The 16,994-nt window shown below is 37.3% G+C and overlaps 1 protein-coding gene across 7 annotated transcripts in view; it reads right to left on the bottom strand.

The window, feature by feature from the left end:
- Window positions 1-16,994, bottom strand: part of ETV1 (ETS variant transcription factor 1) — a gene marked incomplete at both ends in the record, with an annotated part of 92,656 nt that overhangs the window by 31,215 nt on the left and 44,447 nt on the right. For 6 of the 7 annotated variants that reach the window (XM_079711037.1, XM_079711040.1, XM_079711039.1 and 3 more), the window contains 3 exons: window positions 2,804-3,051; window positions 7,334-7,522; window positions 11,309-11,438. In XM_079711037.1, coding sequence (XP_079567163.1) covers window positions 2,804-3,051; window positions 7,334-7,522; window positions 11,309-11,438 — 567 coding nt within the window. The remainder of the gene's footprint in view (window positions 1-2,803; window positions 3,052-7,333; window positions 7,523-11,308; window positions 11,439-16,994) is intronic. The other variant, XM_079711043.1, reaches the window with a different exon arrangement.

Here is a 16,994-nt window from a genome sequence, read left to right as displayed (position 1 = left end):
AAATATTAAACAAATATTCCACAAGTCATTTGCAAGGTTTATGGCAACTTACAAAAGAGATGCCCTATGTACCTTTAAAATAGGATACTGGACTGTTATAGACTGAATGATCGTGTCCCCCATAATTCATTATGAAGCCCTAATGCCAAAAGTGATGGTATTTGGAGGGGGGCGGGGGCTTTGAGAGGTAATTAGAATAAGACTAGGTCATGAGGGTAGGGCCCCCATGGTGGAATTAGTGTCCTCATAAAAGAAGAGGAAGAGAGATAAGAGCCCTCTCTCTGCCGCATGAGGACACAGTGAGTAAGTAGCCATCTGCAAAGCCAGGAAGAGAGGCCTCACCAGGAAATGAATCTTCTCGCACCTTGATCTTGGACTTCCCAGCCTGTAGAACTGTGAAAGTTAAATGTCTGTTACTTCAGCTTTCCCACTGATGGTATTTTACTATAGCAGATTGAGCTAAGGAATGGACTATCCTTCTTTAGGTTAGAAGTGACTGAATCTGTGCTTTTGAGGGTCAGACCGTGGCTGACTCTGAAATTCATATTATATATGGTCCACAAATAATGCAATTAAACCTCACAGCCCCAGTTCCTACTTTTTTGCCCTCAATGGATTATTTAAATCTTTTTCTTGTTTGGTTCACATCTTCTTAAGAAAAGTTACACGTCTTCAACATCATGTTATATATAATTTTATATACAATATAAATATAAGGAGAATATATATATGTGTGTGTATATGTGTATATATATATGTATGGAAAACCACAGAATCAAGAAAATGATTTCAATGATAATCTTTATACATATAAAAACATTTCTAAAAAACACAAAGAAATTTCTAAAAATGCTATGCCCTACAAGTCCTTTTGAACCAATTATTTGGGCTATTTTAACTGATTTCCATGTAAAGTTTCTTGAAATCACGATGAATTCAAAAAACTGTGTAGCAAATTAAAATTTGGTTTGGAGAGTAAGGATAACATCAGTTAACAGGACTAGAAACTTGCAGAGAAAAATGAATCGTATCTATAATAAAGCCCATTGTAGTGCACAGTTCTTAATTATGCCTGTAAATCATGGACAAACATAAAAGGTTCTAAAGTGTAAACACTATGGTACATTCTAGGACCGTCTCCAAATTACAGGGCCTGGGACAAGCATTCAAGTACAGTTCCTCACACCATATGTTTAAAATTTTAAACTATAAACCAGCCAAACAAACCGATAAATAAATATGTCTCTCCTCCTAGTCCTTGAAACTATAACAACATAACAACTTGGAAGGCCAGGCCAAACCTAGAATTTGGGGAAATCTCTAGGATTAGTGCTGAAAGAGGATGGTATGGAGCCAGTTTTCAGTCTTCAGACCCCGGCCCCTCCCCACCCCCTTCCTGCCTCTCTTCCTATCCCTCAACCCCACCTTGTTCCACACCACAGGGGCCTCACACACCAAACATACGGGCACAACCAAGCTTCATCCTCATCCTCCCACAAGCAGCTGTCCCTTGGCCACCTCCTTGGACCTAGACGTATACACAGGAACAGTGTGCTCTGCCTTCAGAAAACTAGGCCTGGGATAAACTTGCTCAGGCCCTGGAAGTGGACTCAAGGCTGGCTGGGCAGGGAATTCATGGGTCCTGGGTAACTGGTATACCTTCCAGAAGTAGAGGTATAGCCTCTCAGTGGGCAATTCCCCTTAGTCCGTTTCAACTTCTTGTCCAATGAGGAAGGGTGGCCAGAGGGAGACTCTCAGTGGTAGGGCTCCTTCTTGCTGAGCTTTAAGACCAGTTTATAATAAAACAGGTAACTTTATGCAAGTTGGAAACTTAAGACCAGGAGACAATTTTCTTTCCTCAAGTACAACCGATAGAAAAACTGAGCAGAGTTATGCCTAGAGAAGCAATAGTTCCTTCATAAAGAACATCCATAACTTTGCATCCAGATGAAAGGAAGTCACATTGTTTTCAAATATTTTTAAGTCCACAACCATCTATTGACCATGCTTACAATAACGTTAGTAATATTTTGCCTGGTGCCCCTCTTAGAAGCATTAGCTTTTATTTCATACTTTTTCCCAAAATTCCTGAGATTTCTGAAAGGCAGGTGTCCTGATTTTGAGATTATAACAAGGGAAATGAGCACAGAATAGTTAAGTAATTTTTCTGAGTTCTTAAGGCCAAATATTGGCAAAGTTGGTGGTAACATTAACAATAGACATAAGTGCTTTTTACTTTCGGGAAACCCCAATTCTCCATCTTGACGTACTACTTAGTGAGATCTTTCGGGCTCAGTGAGACTAGAGCTAAGTCTATTATTGCTACTTTTGCTATTCCTCTCCCGATATGGAAGAATCCTTACTTCTGGACCCTTGGAATCTTGCCACAAGAATAAAGAAACAAACAAACAGTTATAAGCAATACGTTACTCAGTACAGAAGAATATTGCTTTCTGTAAATATTGTTATTAAACAGTGCAGCAGGAACAAATGGAAAGAAAGCCCAGAATCAAGAAAAGAATGATCATGTTCGTCTCTTGGGCTGAGAGTGTGCCTAATTTTACAAATTGTATTCTTCTTTGGACAGGTTTCATTTCTAGACACTATTTCACCCATTGGCTCATACCAAAATGGTTTGACAGTCCAACCCTTCACATCAAGAGAAAGATTCAAAGAAGGAATAAATCAGAAAGATTCCACCAAAAAATGGTCAGGAGCCACCCAATCTGTGTGGCCATCACGAATGAAACTGACAAGCAAGTGAAAAGATTTATGTTAAACATAACTTAAAGCACAGGCCTACCTGAATCATATGCAAAATCTCTGGGCTCCTGTTTGATCATCAGAGGAGGGGGGAAGCTTTGGCTGGCCGCACCACCAACCATGGTATTGTGTTCATACACTGGGTCATGGTACTCCTGCTTAAAGCCTTGAGGTGGGAAGGGAATGTTTGGCTCAGACATCTGCCGTTGGTACATGGGACGTCCTTCCCTTGGCATTGTCGGCAAAGGAGGAAAGGAATTACAGGGTTCAGAAAGTTGGCGGCGAAATCTGGGAAATAAGAGAGCAGGTTTCAAATAAAATAGTAACAAGGAATACCCTTTAAAAATACTGGCACCGTTTTTAACTGCTTAGTTAATGAACATGACACCAGCTGACCCGAAGTGTAAATCTTTAACAAAGACTAGAAATCTCCTTCCTGGGTCAGTAGCACTGTGCTTTCTAATCATAATACACCTTGTGTTCCCCTTCTAATTAGTTCCATTCAGCACCATTTCAGTACATGACAAAAAGTTAAAGATGTGCTTCGGGGAAGGCTAGGAGAGCATTGTAGTGTTTGCAAGAAATAACACACTCTAACAGTTAAAATGCCCAACTAGAAATCAACTGGATCATTTACCAGATTTCCTTATTAAGAGGGTCTCAAATTAATTATAGACAAGAAAAACAAAACAGGGGAACCAGAAAGAATCTGATTTCAAACTGCAGCCTCCAGCTTTTAATTCTGTTATCAAACTAACCAACCAACCAATAAACAAAATCAACCAAATAAAAACCTCCTTATTGGTTTTCCTTCCCTTACCATCAGTTATCAAGGGAGCAAGAAGGGAATGACTTTCTTCTCAAATGTGCAGGACTCTTACATCTTCAACAATGTCCTAAATAACACTGTATTCTAGTGAGAAATTAAACCGGGAAATATTACAGAGACTGAAATCCAAGCTAGTTTTAAAAGACACTTCTATACTGTCAAACAGCAACACAGAACTCACGGGCTTCCAAGAGCTTCAAACAAAATATCAGGTTGATAAAAATAAGCATAAAATGTTACAGCAGACCTCCAGTGATGGACGGAACATGCATGCATCACATAGCTTTGGGACAGGTCGTGCTGTTAGGTCAGGAGGAAGTTCTGAGGCCTTGGCAGGAGGCTGAGAGTCTCTATGCTCCTTCCTTCTTGGTTATCCTGTGCACTGATTGGCTCATCACTTCATCGTTCAGTTCTGTGTTTCTCATCCTAATATCATTGACCCACCGCAAAGATGTGGATTAATTAAAGATTTAACAGCTCTAAACATGCCCAGGAGTTCTTACAAATAACCTATCCAACATTTCTATGAGCAAATGTAAGCCTATTAACTCCCCCACACCCGCCCCCAAAAGCATTCCTCAGACTTTAATTTGGAAAGTTAACATTTAATTTTGGTAACGTTAAATGAAAACAAGGTAAAAGCGAAAGAATGGCAAGGCAATTGCTTTAGCATTTCTAAGAACACTCCACCCTGTGATTTAACTCTAGCCTCTCTGGCTGCCATGGAAAGCACTGAAATTCCACCTACACCTGCAGAAAATAAACTTAGAAACTCAGATAGAGCAAAATAGGCTGACTGGCACTGCATTCACTTCCCTTCTCTTGCTTATTTCATTAGCCAAAAAAAGAAACAAATTATCATTAAGAACTGTCAAGGAATGAATAAGAAAATTGTAAGTTGAAGTTAAAAAAAGAAACCAGCTCACTTGGGAAGCCTTCAAAGGAAGATAATAATACTTCTACTAAAAGCTTTGTTGAAAAATCAAGCCATTTGTTTTCACAAGGCAACGTGATTCCAGTTGGTACTCACTGAGGACCACGAATATATCAAACACACGTGCTTCATAAGGAACTACAGGTTTGTGGTATCATTCTTATGACCAACTGTAAAGAGAAAGCGACTCCAGAAGCTTTCTGGAGAGAGTTCATGGGTAAGGAGAGCGTGCTGATGAACTCCTGGGTAAAGAAAAACAGTGCCTAAGTGGTGGGAAACATTGAGAAAAAGAGACAGGGCTCCTGCACAGTGGGTTCAGGAAAAAGTGCCAAAGGGCTGGCCCAAGGAGCAGAATGAGGCTGAGGAAAGGAAGCGGGGTGCAGCCCAGTTGGCCATGAAGCATTCCCAGAGTGAGGTGGGGTGCCTCGGCTGGATGGGGCTATTTGGGGGAAAGGATCTGTTCCCAGAGCAAATATGCCAATTATAACTGAGGGACTGTCATTTGTTGGCTAGAGCTCTCCAAGAAATCCTCCTCAGAAGCATACGGCTTCAGAGATTTTCCTGGGATCGGCCAGCTGGTGCTGTCCTCAACACTCAGTGGGGTGCAGTGGGAAAAGACCCTGAGCTTCCCTCTTCTAGTTCCGGGCCGGCTGTTCTCAGTCTCAAATATTTGACTTCAAGTAGAGAAACTAAAATGGATTTGGCTACAGCATTTCAAGTTAGGTCACCTAAAAACAGCCATACTGCTTGTTCAGCAGTCACCTCCCATAAGAAAGAACTATTCTGCACAGAGCACCGACTATGCAATCTCTAATTCTGGCCCTCATTTGAGGCGTGAGACGCGCTATCAAGAACTCTGGGAAGTCACCAGAAGTAGACAAAACAAAACTTGCTTTTCTTTGTCGTCCTCTTTTTCCCTTTCAGCCCTGCACAATGTGCATCTGTTTAATGGCCCACCCGGCAATACGATGTCTTTCATCTGTATTTACAAAACTGTTTACACAGATGCACATACCATTACACAAAGTCTCAAGTCCACAGGGTGAGAAGGGAAAGATAATGGGAAGCATTTCATAACTAAAGCACAAGAGGACTCAGGGATGGAAACCAAGGTAGGAAAGTTATTACTTGGTCTCACATTGGAAAGAATGCTTTCATCTTACCTTCATATCAAAAGAGTTACTGAACTTGAGATTGAGTCCCATTAAATAACCTATAAAAAGCAGATCTGAGTATTCCCTTATTTTCAGAAAGCTGCCAGTGGCACATCTTCTGGTTTCCTCTGCTGATCTGGGAGATTCCTCTGGCTGAGCTATTTTTATAATGGTGTGTCAGAGCCAATTTGCACGGGCTTATTGTTAAATTTTCAGGAATTCTGGGAGCCAACTCTTAAACACAGCCATTGTTAAGAATTAAATTATGTAAATTTAAAATTATTTAAAAATTATATTTAAAACAAAGGCAGAGAACACTCAAAACTCATCACTTCCTCATTCTTTTACTACATTTTACTACTAATTATACTAATTATGCTCTAGAGGTTATGTCTATTATCTGTTTGGTAGAAATACTGTTTCATGGCATGTTACAACACATCTCTTTGCAATTCCACATTCAGGGTTGTCACAGTGATACCCTGGAGTCTGCCATGGGGGCAATATTTACATCACAGACTCATCAAATGCTATAGATCAAGGTCCTTGGGTTTTCTCCCATAGAGCCCATTGTTAACCATTTACCAGCATACCACTCACTCTATTTAAGTACAAGGTAGAAGGGGAAGAAAGGATGCTGTACATAATTGACTTGTGTTTTAAGTTGTATTATTAAGGCCTCTAAAGGTCCTCCAATATTTTATTTCAATACGAATTTTTTCATCTCTAGGAGTCGAGAATTACCCACCATAACATTCTCTTTAGCTCTATGTTGTGTCTTGCCTTGTTCCTTTCTAAGTAATACTAATTGAGTCTCTACCTCTTTATATTCTCAGTGTTCAGCGTCATGCCTCTACTGACATTAAATATTCATCACTTGGAAAGGAGGAAAGACAGTTCTATCAAATAAATTTTCTTCTGCAAAACTATGTACAGCTAAACCACTCATCTAAGGTAAAGAACCTAATTCTGTAAGCCACCTACTAAAATTAGTCTCCTAACTTTATGGAAAAAGTACACACATATGCTCATAAAAATGGGATGATCTGATTTAAAGTTTAAGTGAAGCAATTTAATTCAAGCAAAGCGAAAGGGAAATGTTCAAATGTCAGTATATAGATTAATTTTCCATTTTAGCAACCAATTTAAATGTTTATAAAGGAATGTTTATAAATGACCTTCTCCACAAATTATTTACAGCTAAAGATAGAGCAAGCTCTTCCTAAAAATATTTTGCACAGATGTGAAAAATTAATACACTCCCCTTGAATTTACTATAGGTCTTAGGAATTGGTAGTAATAGGAATTTCTTCCAAGAATGCTAAAAACAGTTGGTTTTTTTTGGTTTGTTTTTTTTTAATGGTACTTGCAGTTACCAGGGGGTAAGGGTGGGAGAAGGGATAAACTGGGAGATTGGGATTAACACGTACACACTACTACATGTAAAATAGGTAACTGATAAGGACCTACTGTATAACACAGGGAACTCTACCCAGTACTCTGTAATGGCCTATATGGGAAAGAATCTAAAAAAACAGTGGATATATGTATGTGTATAACTTAACCACTTTGCTGTATAGCAGAAACTAACACAACATTGTAAATCAACTATACTCCAACCAAAAATTTTTTTAAAATGGTACTTGCAGTTACCTGTGGTCCATGGGGTAGCTGCTGTCTTGAATGGGCTGCGACGGAGGGAGGTGAGCTGGGAAGGCGCGGTCAGGTTTCGAAGTGTGAGCTGAGTTGGGAGACGCATGGTGCAGGGGGGACACTGGGGTGCTGGATGGTGTTGGGGGGTTGGAGGGCCTCATTCCCACTTGTGGCTTCTGATCATAGGCACTACCCAAGGAATGAAAGAAAAGAGAACATGTGCTTCTTGGGAGCAATTAAAACTTTTTTTTTCCCCCAACACAAGGGAAGAAAAAATATTTTAGGCTTAAGTCTTAAGGAAGTTGGTATTGCATGTTTTTTGGTTTCCGCAGCTCTAGAACATGTAATCTTTGAAACTGTCACACACACTTAAAAAGAAAATAGGATAATGAATGAATAACTTGGTAACAGCATAAATATAAAACATCTATTTTTAATATATATACAAACAACACAGTATAAGGAACATCTCTGTCAATGAAAGCAGTGGCATATCATTTCCATCTATTCTTTTTTTTTTTTTTTTTTTTTGGTGGTACGCGGGCCTCTCACTGTTGGGGCCCCTCCCGTTGCGGAGCACAGGCTCTGGACGCGCAGGTTCAGCGGCCATGGCTCACAGGCCCAGCCGCTCCGCGGCATGTGGGATCTTCCCAGTCCAGGGCACGAACCCGCGTCCCCTGCATCGGCAGGCGGACTCTCAACCACTGCACCACCAGGGAAGCCCTCCATCTATTCTTGATATGTCTCCTTAAGCAAGTTTCATAGATCTTTTCTAGATCATTAAATATTTCTGATATTATAATCCTTCTATATTACATAAGATTTTAGAATAAGAACTCACATCAGTTTAACGAGATGCGGATCATACCTGGCTCGCCTTTATTTGTGGTAGAACTCTAAGAAGGCCATGTTTTTGCCTTATTGTCATTTTTTTAATGTAAAATAAATGAAGCCTGGCATTAATTTCCTCACATAGGATAATAAAGGATTATGAGGCAAATTAATAAAGATTTATGTCTCTGATATCTTTAAACGTTCTTGGAGTATAAGAATAGGTACAATATAATGTTCTTAAGAGTAAAATCCTGTTATCATCGTCTAACTTCTGAACACAATTACAAAATAATAAGATGAGTAAGCTTGTTTTTATATACATTATGAATTTAAGTTGCTTTCTTTAGCGTAGCTCTCAGGAATATGATTTAACTAATTTTTGTAATCTAAAAAATATTTTATTGAAAACAAATTGTACTTAAATTTCTGAACAAAAAAAGATGTTCTAGATTAAAATACTGTATTTCATTTTAAAATAAAAAGCATTCATTAATATATGTTTTTCTTTAAAAAAGAAACTTAAAAAAAACCTGACATGTAATAATTTACCCTGTTGCACCCATCTATATACAACAGAATAACATCCAAGCGCAAAAATACTTTATAGAAGTGAAGGAGTATGTGCTGCATAAGTCTTTCTTGCTTTAAAGCAGTCAGTGGAACTCATATTATGTTTGGTTCTACCTATTTCCCTTACCAATATTTCTGAATGTGAACCCACTTCTTTTATAAAATGGTTCACCTGTCTCATTCCCACATAAAAAGAAAAAATGATACATCTCCTGTCCTAGAATATTACTTTTTTCCCTTATGAAATGCTGTACTGAGTTACACTGTTTGTATAAAAATGGAAATAACAAAATTTAATCCATATATCACTGTGGGAATTATTGGTCCCCAAGAAGAACCTCAAAATATTCAGGTAATTCTTCTACCATTAATTTATGAAAGTCAGATATGTCTTTCTTCTTTCTAAGTCCATAAAGCAGCAGTTATTTCATAGTCACACTTCTGATCAATGCTAAAATGCAATGGCAATTCTATACCTATTTGGTTTATTAATTAAAAATTCCTCCATATGTTAAATAATTACTCTGAGAATACACAGTACTCTTAAGGAGAAAATGCAAAAATTAAAAACACGATAAAAATAAAACTCAGATTGATCAATATTGTTTTATCTGAACTCAGTATGTTTTAATAGTTGGCTTCTACAAGAGATCTGTTTTATAAAAGCTTTGCAGTGCAATTGAACTGCCTCATCATTTCAGGCTCTGGTGAACCTCCTAGAAAAGCAGATATAAAAGACAAGTTGGCAAGAACAAATAGTAATAGAATGTCCAAGCACTGGTCAGGTACTGTGAGACTGCACAAATCAAAGTTTCTCAAATCTTAAATATCTTGGACAACAAACTAGTGAATATAACAAAAAAGAAGCAGACTCACAGATATAAAGAACAAACGAGCGGTTACCAGTGGGGAGAGTGAAGTTGAGAGGGGCAACACAGGGGTAGAAGATTAAGAGGTACAAACTATTAGGCATAAAATAAGCTACAAGGACATACTGTACAACACAGAGAATATAGCCAATATTTTATAATAACTATAAATGGAGTATAACTTTAAATGTTGTGAATCACTATCCTGTACACCTCTATCTTATATAATATTGTACATCAACTATACTTCAATTTTTAAAAAAGGAGAAAAAATTACTCCACAGAAAGAAAAAACAATATATGTAAAAAAAATCTGAGGAAATAGAAGACTCCTTTGGATTATAATGTATTATGAACTTGAATCAACATAATTTATAAGACCACAAATATTTGTAATCATTTTTATAAGTTTCTAAACTAACTCCTTTAAAGAACTACGTACGTCTCTACTATAATTGAGAGTAATAACATACAATATACAGAGCCAAATTTTTCCGTACGCAATTAGAGGCCGACATGAAAAGCAGCAGAATGCAATTTACTATGAAGGGTTTTTAATGAACATACATGTTATCAAATTTTCCAACAAATGAACAATGCACTTCTACTGCTCCACCCTTTATTATCATCCGAAGGAACAACTGGCTTTTTAATAGATAATAGCCTCTGCTAAGCCTTATAAAATTCTAACTTTACTGCAATTGTCCATGAATGCATCTTATAGATCATCTGCAAAACCTGTCAGATAACTAATGTACTGCTTAGACCTGCCAAATGGTTCATTTTTTCCTACACACTCTATCTAAAGTGCATAATGCTTTCTTTCTAATGAGAACTTTCAGCAGCTATTCATGCATGCAAAGTAAGAACCTCTCTCTCTCTCTCTCTCTTTTTTTTAAGTGAAGATAGACACAGGAAGCACCTTTCTCTTTTACTTGTTTATTTATTTATTTATTTATTTATTTGGGCACACTGCGCAGCATGTAGGATCTTAGTTCTCTGACCAGGGATTGAACCAGTGCCCCTTGCAGTGGAAGTACGGATTCTTCACCACTGGACGGCCAGGGAAGTCCCCAGACCCTCTTTTCAATCCCATAGTGCATCACTACAGTGGAAAGGCAACTCATGATTTGGATAAAAATGACTGCTTTAAAATGATTCTGGGGGCTTCCCTGATGGTGCGGTGGTTAAGAATCCGCCTGCCAATGCAGGGGACATGGATTCAAGCCCTGGTCTGGGAAGATCCCACATGCCGAGGAACAACTAAGCCCGTGTGCCACAACTACTGAGCCTGCGCTCTAGAGTCCGTGAGCCACAACTACTGAGCCCGCATGCCACAACTACTGAAGCCTGCGTGCCTAGAGCCTGTGCTCCGCAACAAGAAGCCACTGCAATGAGAAGCCTGCACAACCCAACGAAGAGTAGCCCCCCTCGCCGCAACTAGAGAAAGCCCGCACACAGCAACAAAGACCCCCCCCCCAAAAAAAGATAGGTCTCTGACTTGACCTTTAATTAAAATAATTCTGAAAGTATGCAATCAGACAGTAAATGGTCCTTCCGAGTTCTGCTAAACACATAACCTAATTAGTTTGTTATATGCTGCAGGTGTAACTCATAAAATATGACTTGAGACTTTATATTATGCTGGAATTGTGTTTCAATAAGAACCATCAGGCCTTCTCTATACACCTGATTGCTTTACCTGACATTGTACAGGCACTTTTCTCCATAGCTGAATTTAAAGGGCTGTTCTTGACTGCAGGCAGAGCCAAGTTCTGAACATGGACTGTGGGGTTCTTTCTTGATTTTCAGTGGGAGGCCATGAAAAGCCACTAGAAAACAAAACACAAATACCCACAAAAATGAAATACAGTTAGGAATTAAGTACACTAATCTGTTCTACTCCTCTTGGTTAAAATGTCACTAACATTTCATATTAACTTTCATACATAAGAAAAATCACATTGGATGAATTTCATGCAAGAAAAGATTCTGGAGAATCTCCATATACTCGTTGTTTGCTTTTATCGCATAACGAAATGCATGCTTAAACTCTCTCTCATTACTTAAAGTCAGATGACTACTTGTAATTGGCTTAGCTGATATTGACAATACTAGAAGTTTTCAGAAAGTAAGCTTGAAAACATTTCAGAAAGGTTTCCAATGACTAAAGCAGAAAAAATACAATTGATTATCCAAGAATTAACTGAAGACAGGAACATAATTTTAAGTATTATTGAAAGGAAAACGTCTCAAATGTACCAATAGTAATGGTTTAGTGGAATAACAACTGGACTATGAGAAAGAAAATCCAGATGCATGCAGTTCTCAGGGTAACTAATGATACTTTGGACAAAAGGACAAAAAATTCGACCTCTTTTTAGACCAGCGCTCATATATAAAAATACAGATAAAACTATTTGCCTAACTACTTACCAGAAGTGTGAAGATACATTGTGAGAAATATGTTAAAGTTATTTTTCATATATAATCTACTATAAAACAATTATTCTATATGAAATGATGTTTCCTCCTTTTTCATATGACTTAGTGTCATATGTCATTACTGTTCAATATACTATAAAGACAATATCATAAAATATGAAGAAATATGTGTATTTGGAGTGGAATCATAGCTTTCAAACCAATAAATAAATAAGATTATCTATTTTTATTCTTCTATATGAAACTGAACAAATGCATATTAAAGATCCTCAGAATAATTGAAGTTTTAGTATAAATGGAAAATGAATAAAAAGATAAGGGGAAAATAGACATGAGAATGAATTTTATTTTCATACAATTTTCACAGGTATGAATTATCAAGGATAAATACAAGAAGGACAGACTGTGTATAGTTACTCCAAGTCCTATAAAACCTGGGATTAAAACAAAATATTAAGTGTATATACTATAAAGGAAGATATTACAAGAGAAACTTTGTGGCTTATGATACCATTCAATCTTGATTATGATACTGCAGCATTACGAACCTGTACTAACTTGAATGTCATATATAATTTTAGTATAAGAAATTGATATCAAGAGCTACCAAGCTCCAGGAAAATAAATGCTAATTGTTTATATAAGCACATAATTTTGACAAAAATGTTCAGTGGTACTCAAGAGACATCTGAAACACTGTAGAAAACAAATGTGCCACAGAAGTAAACAAATTTCATCTAAATTAGTTGTCTAAGGAAAATTTAATAAATAATAATACAATTATTTTGCTGAGTGGTCTATTTCAAAGTATTTTTTTCTAATTTAATGTGTGTTTAATATACCTACTCAAAGTAGAGAGTTAGAGGAATAGAAACAAAGGGGAAATTACATGTCTCTTCATATGCAAAGGGTACGTATGTTCATTAACTTTACCAAGTCAGAAAGTTATAATTTATAAAACGTTAAGATAGAAGAGGCTTAAGAACCTCAAGAATCAATTGTAACATGAGGACTTGTTTGGATTCTGACTTGAACAAACCAACTGAAAGAGACACCTTTCCAACAAATAAGATATTTCAATGTGGACTAGGTATTAGATGTTTAAGAAATTATTGTTAATTTTGTTGGATGTGATAATGAAATTAGCAGTTGTACCAAAAAGAAAGGTTTAAAGCTAAAGCTTCATAAAATATTTACAGATAAAAAATAAGCTCTGGGATTTTCTTTAAAATACTCTAGAAAAAAATGTATGAGGGAAGAATCAAATAGAAAAATGTTGATAAATGTTAAAAGCTGACTGATGGATAGGTGGGAGTTCACTACATTATTTTCTTTATTTTTGCCTGAATTTGCAAGATGAAATGTTTTTAAAATGTGGGGAAAAAATCACAAAAGATTTAAAGTAGTATTCTATAAGAAAATTCTCTCCCTCTGTGTGTGTGTGTGCTACTTCTTAGAATGACAAATATTGTATGATGCAATCTTGTAATATCTTAACCATGCATTTGTTGCTTTCTTAACAAATAGTTTTCCACTGTTTATTACTTACTTGAACATATACAACAAAATGTGTATACCCTAGTTCAGCACTTTAGATTAAGTAGTAGGTTTTATATTTTCCTAAGAAAAAGCAGTAGCAACATCAAGGGAACTCACTTTGCCATTCAACTAAGTAACAAATCATTATACCTGAGAGATGAGATCTAAATTATATGAACGAAAATGGATAAGAACTTAAAAGCTAATAAATTGCCAGTATGATGCAAAGTTTATCATATTTATCAAAGTATCAAACATACCAGAGACTGCCATATTCAACATTACTATATTTTAAAAGTCTTTGGGACCATAGTGTAGGAAAAGATTAGTAAGCAGGATGCAAAAGGCATTAACCATAAAAGAAAATAATCTACGAATTAGGCTTCATTGAAATTAAGAACTTCTCTTCATCAAGACACTAAGTTACAGACACCAAGAGGATACTTGCTATAGAAAGATCTGACAAAGAAATCATATTCAACATAATAAGAATTGCTACAAATTAATAAAAGAAAACAAGAGACCCAATTAAAACGGGCAAAAGACTCAAACGGGCAGTTCATAAAAGAAGATACCCAAATGACAAACAAATGAGCAACAAAGCAAGCATATATGAAAAAGTATTCAGCATCTTTACTCATCAGGAAACCGCAAATAAAATCACATGAGGTTTTCACTATACACCCACTAGAATGGCTAAACTGAAAAAGACTGTCATTACCAAGATATGAAGAAGACTTAAAGCAATAAGAACTGCTTATATATGCTGCTAAGAGTATAAACTGACAAAAACCCTTTGGAAAACTTCTTGAAGTATCTACCAAGTCTCCATATAAATCTCCCCTATGATCCAGTAACTATACTCTTAGGTAGATATCAAAGAGAAAGGATTGAATATGTTTACCAAAGTACATGTTCATAGCAGCTTTATTCACAATACCAAAAACTGGAAAAATTCCAATGTTCATTAGCAGAAAAATGGATAAGTAAATTGTGGCTTATTCATACAATGGAATATTCCACAAGAATTAACAAGGAACACATTGATGACACATGCAGAAACGTAGATGGTCTCACAGATGGTAAATTGAGTAAAAGAAGACAAACACAAAAGAGTATACAAAGAGTACACAGTATATGAATTTCAAGTACAGACCAAACTAATGGATAGTGAAAGAATCTCCTTCTGTTGGTGGATGGGAGTGTTAATGACTGAGAAAGGGCACTAGTAACCTACTACAGAGCTGTAAATATTTTATATCTTGCTCTTGGCGGTGTGTATATGAGTATATACCTATGTAAAGTTCACCAAGTTATACACTTAAGATTTTTGCATTGTAATGAATGTGTAGCTCCATAAAAAGATTTAAAAGTATGAGAAGCATCAAGCAATGCTATACAAATTAAGATGTTTGAAAATGTCTGGTGGCCTCCTCTTCCAGCAGAGACATCTGATAATGTGCTTCAACTTCACATAATAAATAATTCCAGATGACTCACGGGAGGAATGACAAGTCTGGGGTACCACTGGGAATGGTTGCTAGCAGGACAGTAGCCTCCTATCAAAATGTCCATTAATATCAACCTAGAAGCAAAAGGCATGACCCATCCTTGTAGATACACCATCTGGAGCTCTAGGGCTTTCAGACTGGCCCCATGAGTTTCCCAAAGTGACTTTAGAAGAAAGAACATAAGGATTCCCAAAGTGCTATCAGAGGCAAGTAGATCCCTAAACAGGGGACCCCCAAATTTGGCCAATCATCAGATTACCGAGGGAAATTTTGAAAAAATTTCAGACAGGCATTCCCATACTCCATATGTTACAGGTTCAGTTGTGTCCCCTCCAAATTTTATCCTGAAGTCCTAACCCCACCTCAGAATGTGACCTTATTTGGAAAATTAGTTAAGATAGGGTCATTAGGGTGGGATCTAATATAGTATTACTGGTGTCCTTGTACAAAAGGGGAATTAGGACACTGAGACACACAGAACGCCATGTGAAGATTAAGGCAGAGATTAGAGTGAAGCTTCTACAAGCCAAGAATCGCCAAAAATTACCTGCAAGCCATCACAATCTAGGGGAGAGGCATAGAATAGATTCTCTCTCACAGCCCTCAGAACCCTGCCAACACTTTCATCTCAGACTTCTAGCCTCCAGCTGTGAGACAATAAATTTCCACTTTTTAAGCCACCCAGTTTGTGGTACCTTGTTATGGCAGCCCTAGCAAACTCATACCCTGTTCCCAGAAACTGATTCACTAAAGCTGGTATATAGATCAGGATTCTGTATCTTATAAAATTTTCTAGGTGACTCTCATAACCGGGCAAATTTCAAATCCACTATGATGCCTGGCAACACCTGGATCCAGTGTGTGCTGCACTGAAACAGGTCCAGTACTTGAAAAGACGTTTTTAAAAAAACTAACCATGTCTTCCTTTTTGTTAGATGCCAACACTCAAGGATTCTCACAGGTTCTCCAAGAAGTTTAGGGCTCCCCTAGTCTCTCCGTGTGTGGGCCTCTTAATCACTGTGTGCCCTTGGAATCATGACTTTTTTTTTCTAATCGTAAGCCAAATGCTAGGATTTTTTTTTTTTAATTGCTGTGTTGAGGGGAAAAAAGAAGCCAACCTAAGATCGTCAACCTTTTGCACAAGAACCAGAGCTACTTTATTTTCCTCATTTTCACTTTTCTGCTTCCTCGAGATTTTAGATCATAAAAATGACTTCTGTTATTTATTATTCTTCAGTAAGGGTAGTACAGAGACTCCCACCAGAGAGGGCTGAGCTGAGACCGTGTTGGGTATTTCATCACAGGGCCGAGAGCCTGAGCGTCTGTGAACAGGCAGTTTTCCAGCTCACTGGCACAGTCACAAGTGGAAGCAGCACATTCATTTTGTGCAATTTGCTTTACCTTCCCACAAGGAGTTGGTGCATGTAAAAGGCTGTTAAGTACTAAATTATTCCTTATCAAATCACCATCATCTGGAGTCATGATCAACACTAATTAAATTACTTTCGCTGAACATGGCTCCAGCCTGCTGCCGAGGCTGCTTAGGTACATTTCATCTCGCTTACTGTACTGTCCTGGCTGGCTCTGGAACCAGGGCTACAGGCATCGGCATTGTTTGTAGTTTTAATTAAAGTGAATCCTTCCTTCTTCAAGTGTATCAAATCAAGTGAGTTAACTCCTTCATTTCATTTACAAAGAAGTGATGGTTCCCAATGATATTATATTATATCCTTATCCCTGACTTCAAACAGTTCAGATCATTTATCTATGAAATCTGCTGTCTTCCTCAAACACGTTTTCATGCAAACTTTTATGACCTGCAACTCCTCTGGACAATCAGATTTTTAGGAGGAGAAGCCAAGAGAACTCTCAAGAGATGCATCTTGCATTTTT

The sequence above is a fragment of the Hyperoodon ampullatus genome (genome assembly GCF_949752795.1).
Source record: "Hyperoodon ampullatus genome assembly, chromosome: 9".
Lineage (NCBI taxonomy): Eukaryota > Metazoa > Chordata > Mammalia > Artiodactyla > Ziphiidae > Hyperoodon > Hyperoodon ampullatus.
Note: the sequence above shows the minus strand (reverse complement) of the source record. Positions and strands in the feature narration are given on the sequence as shown.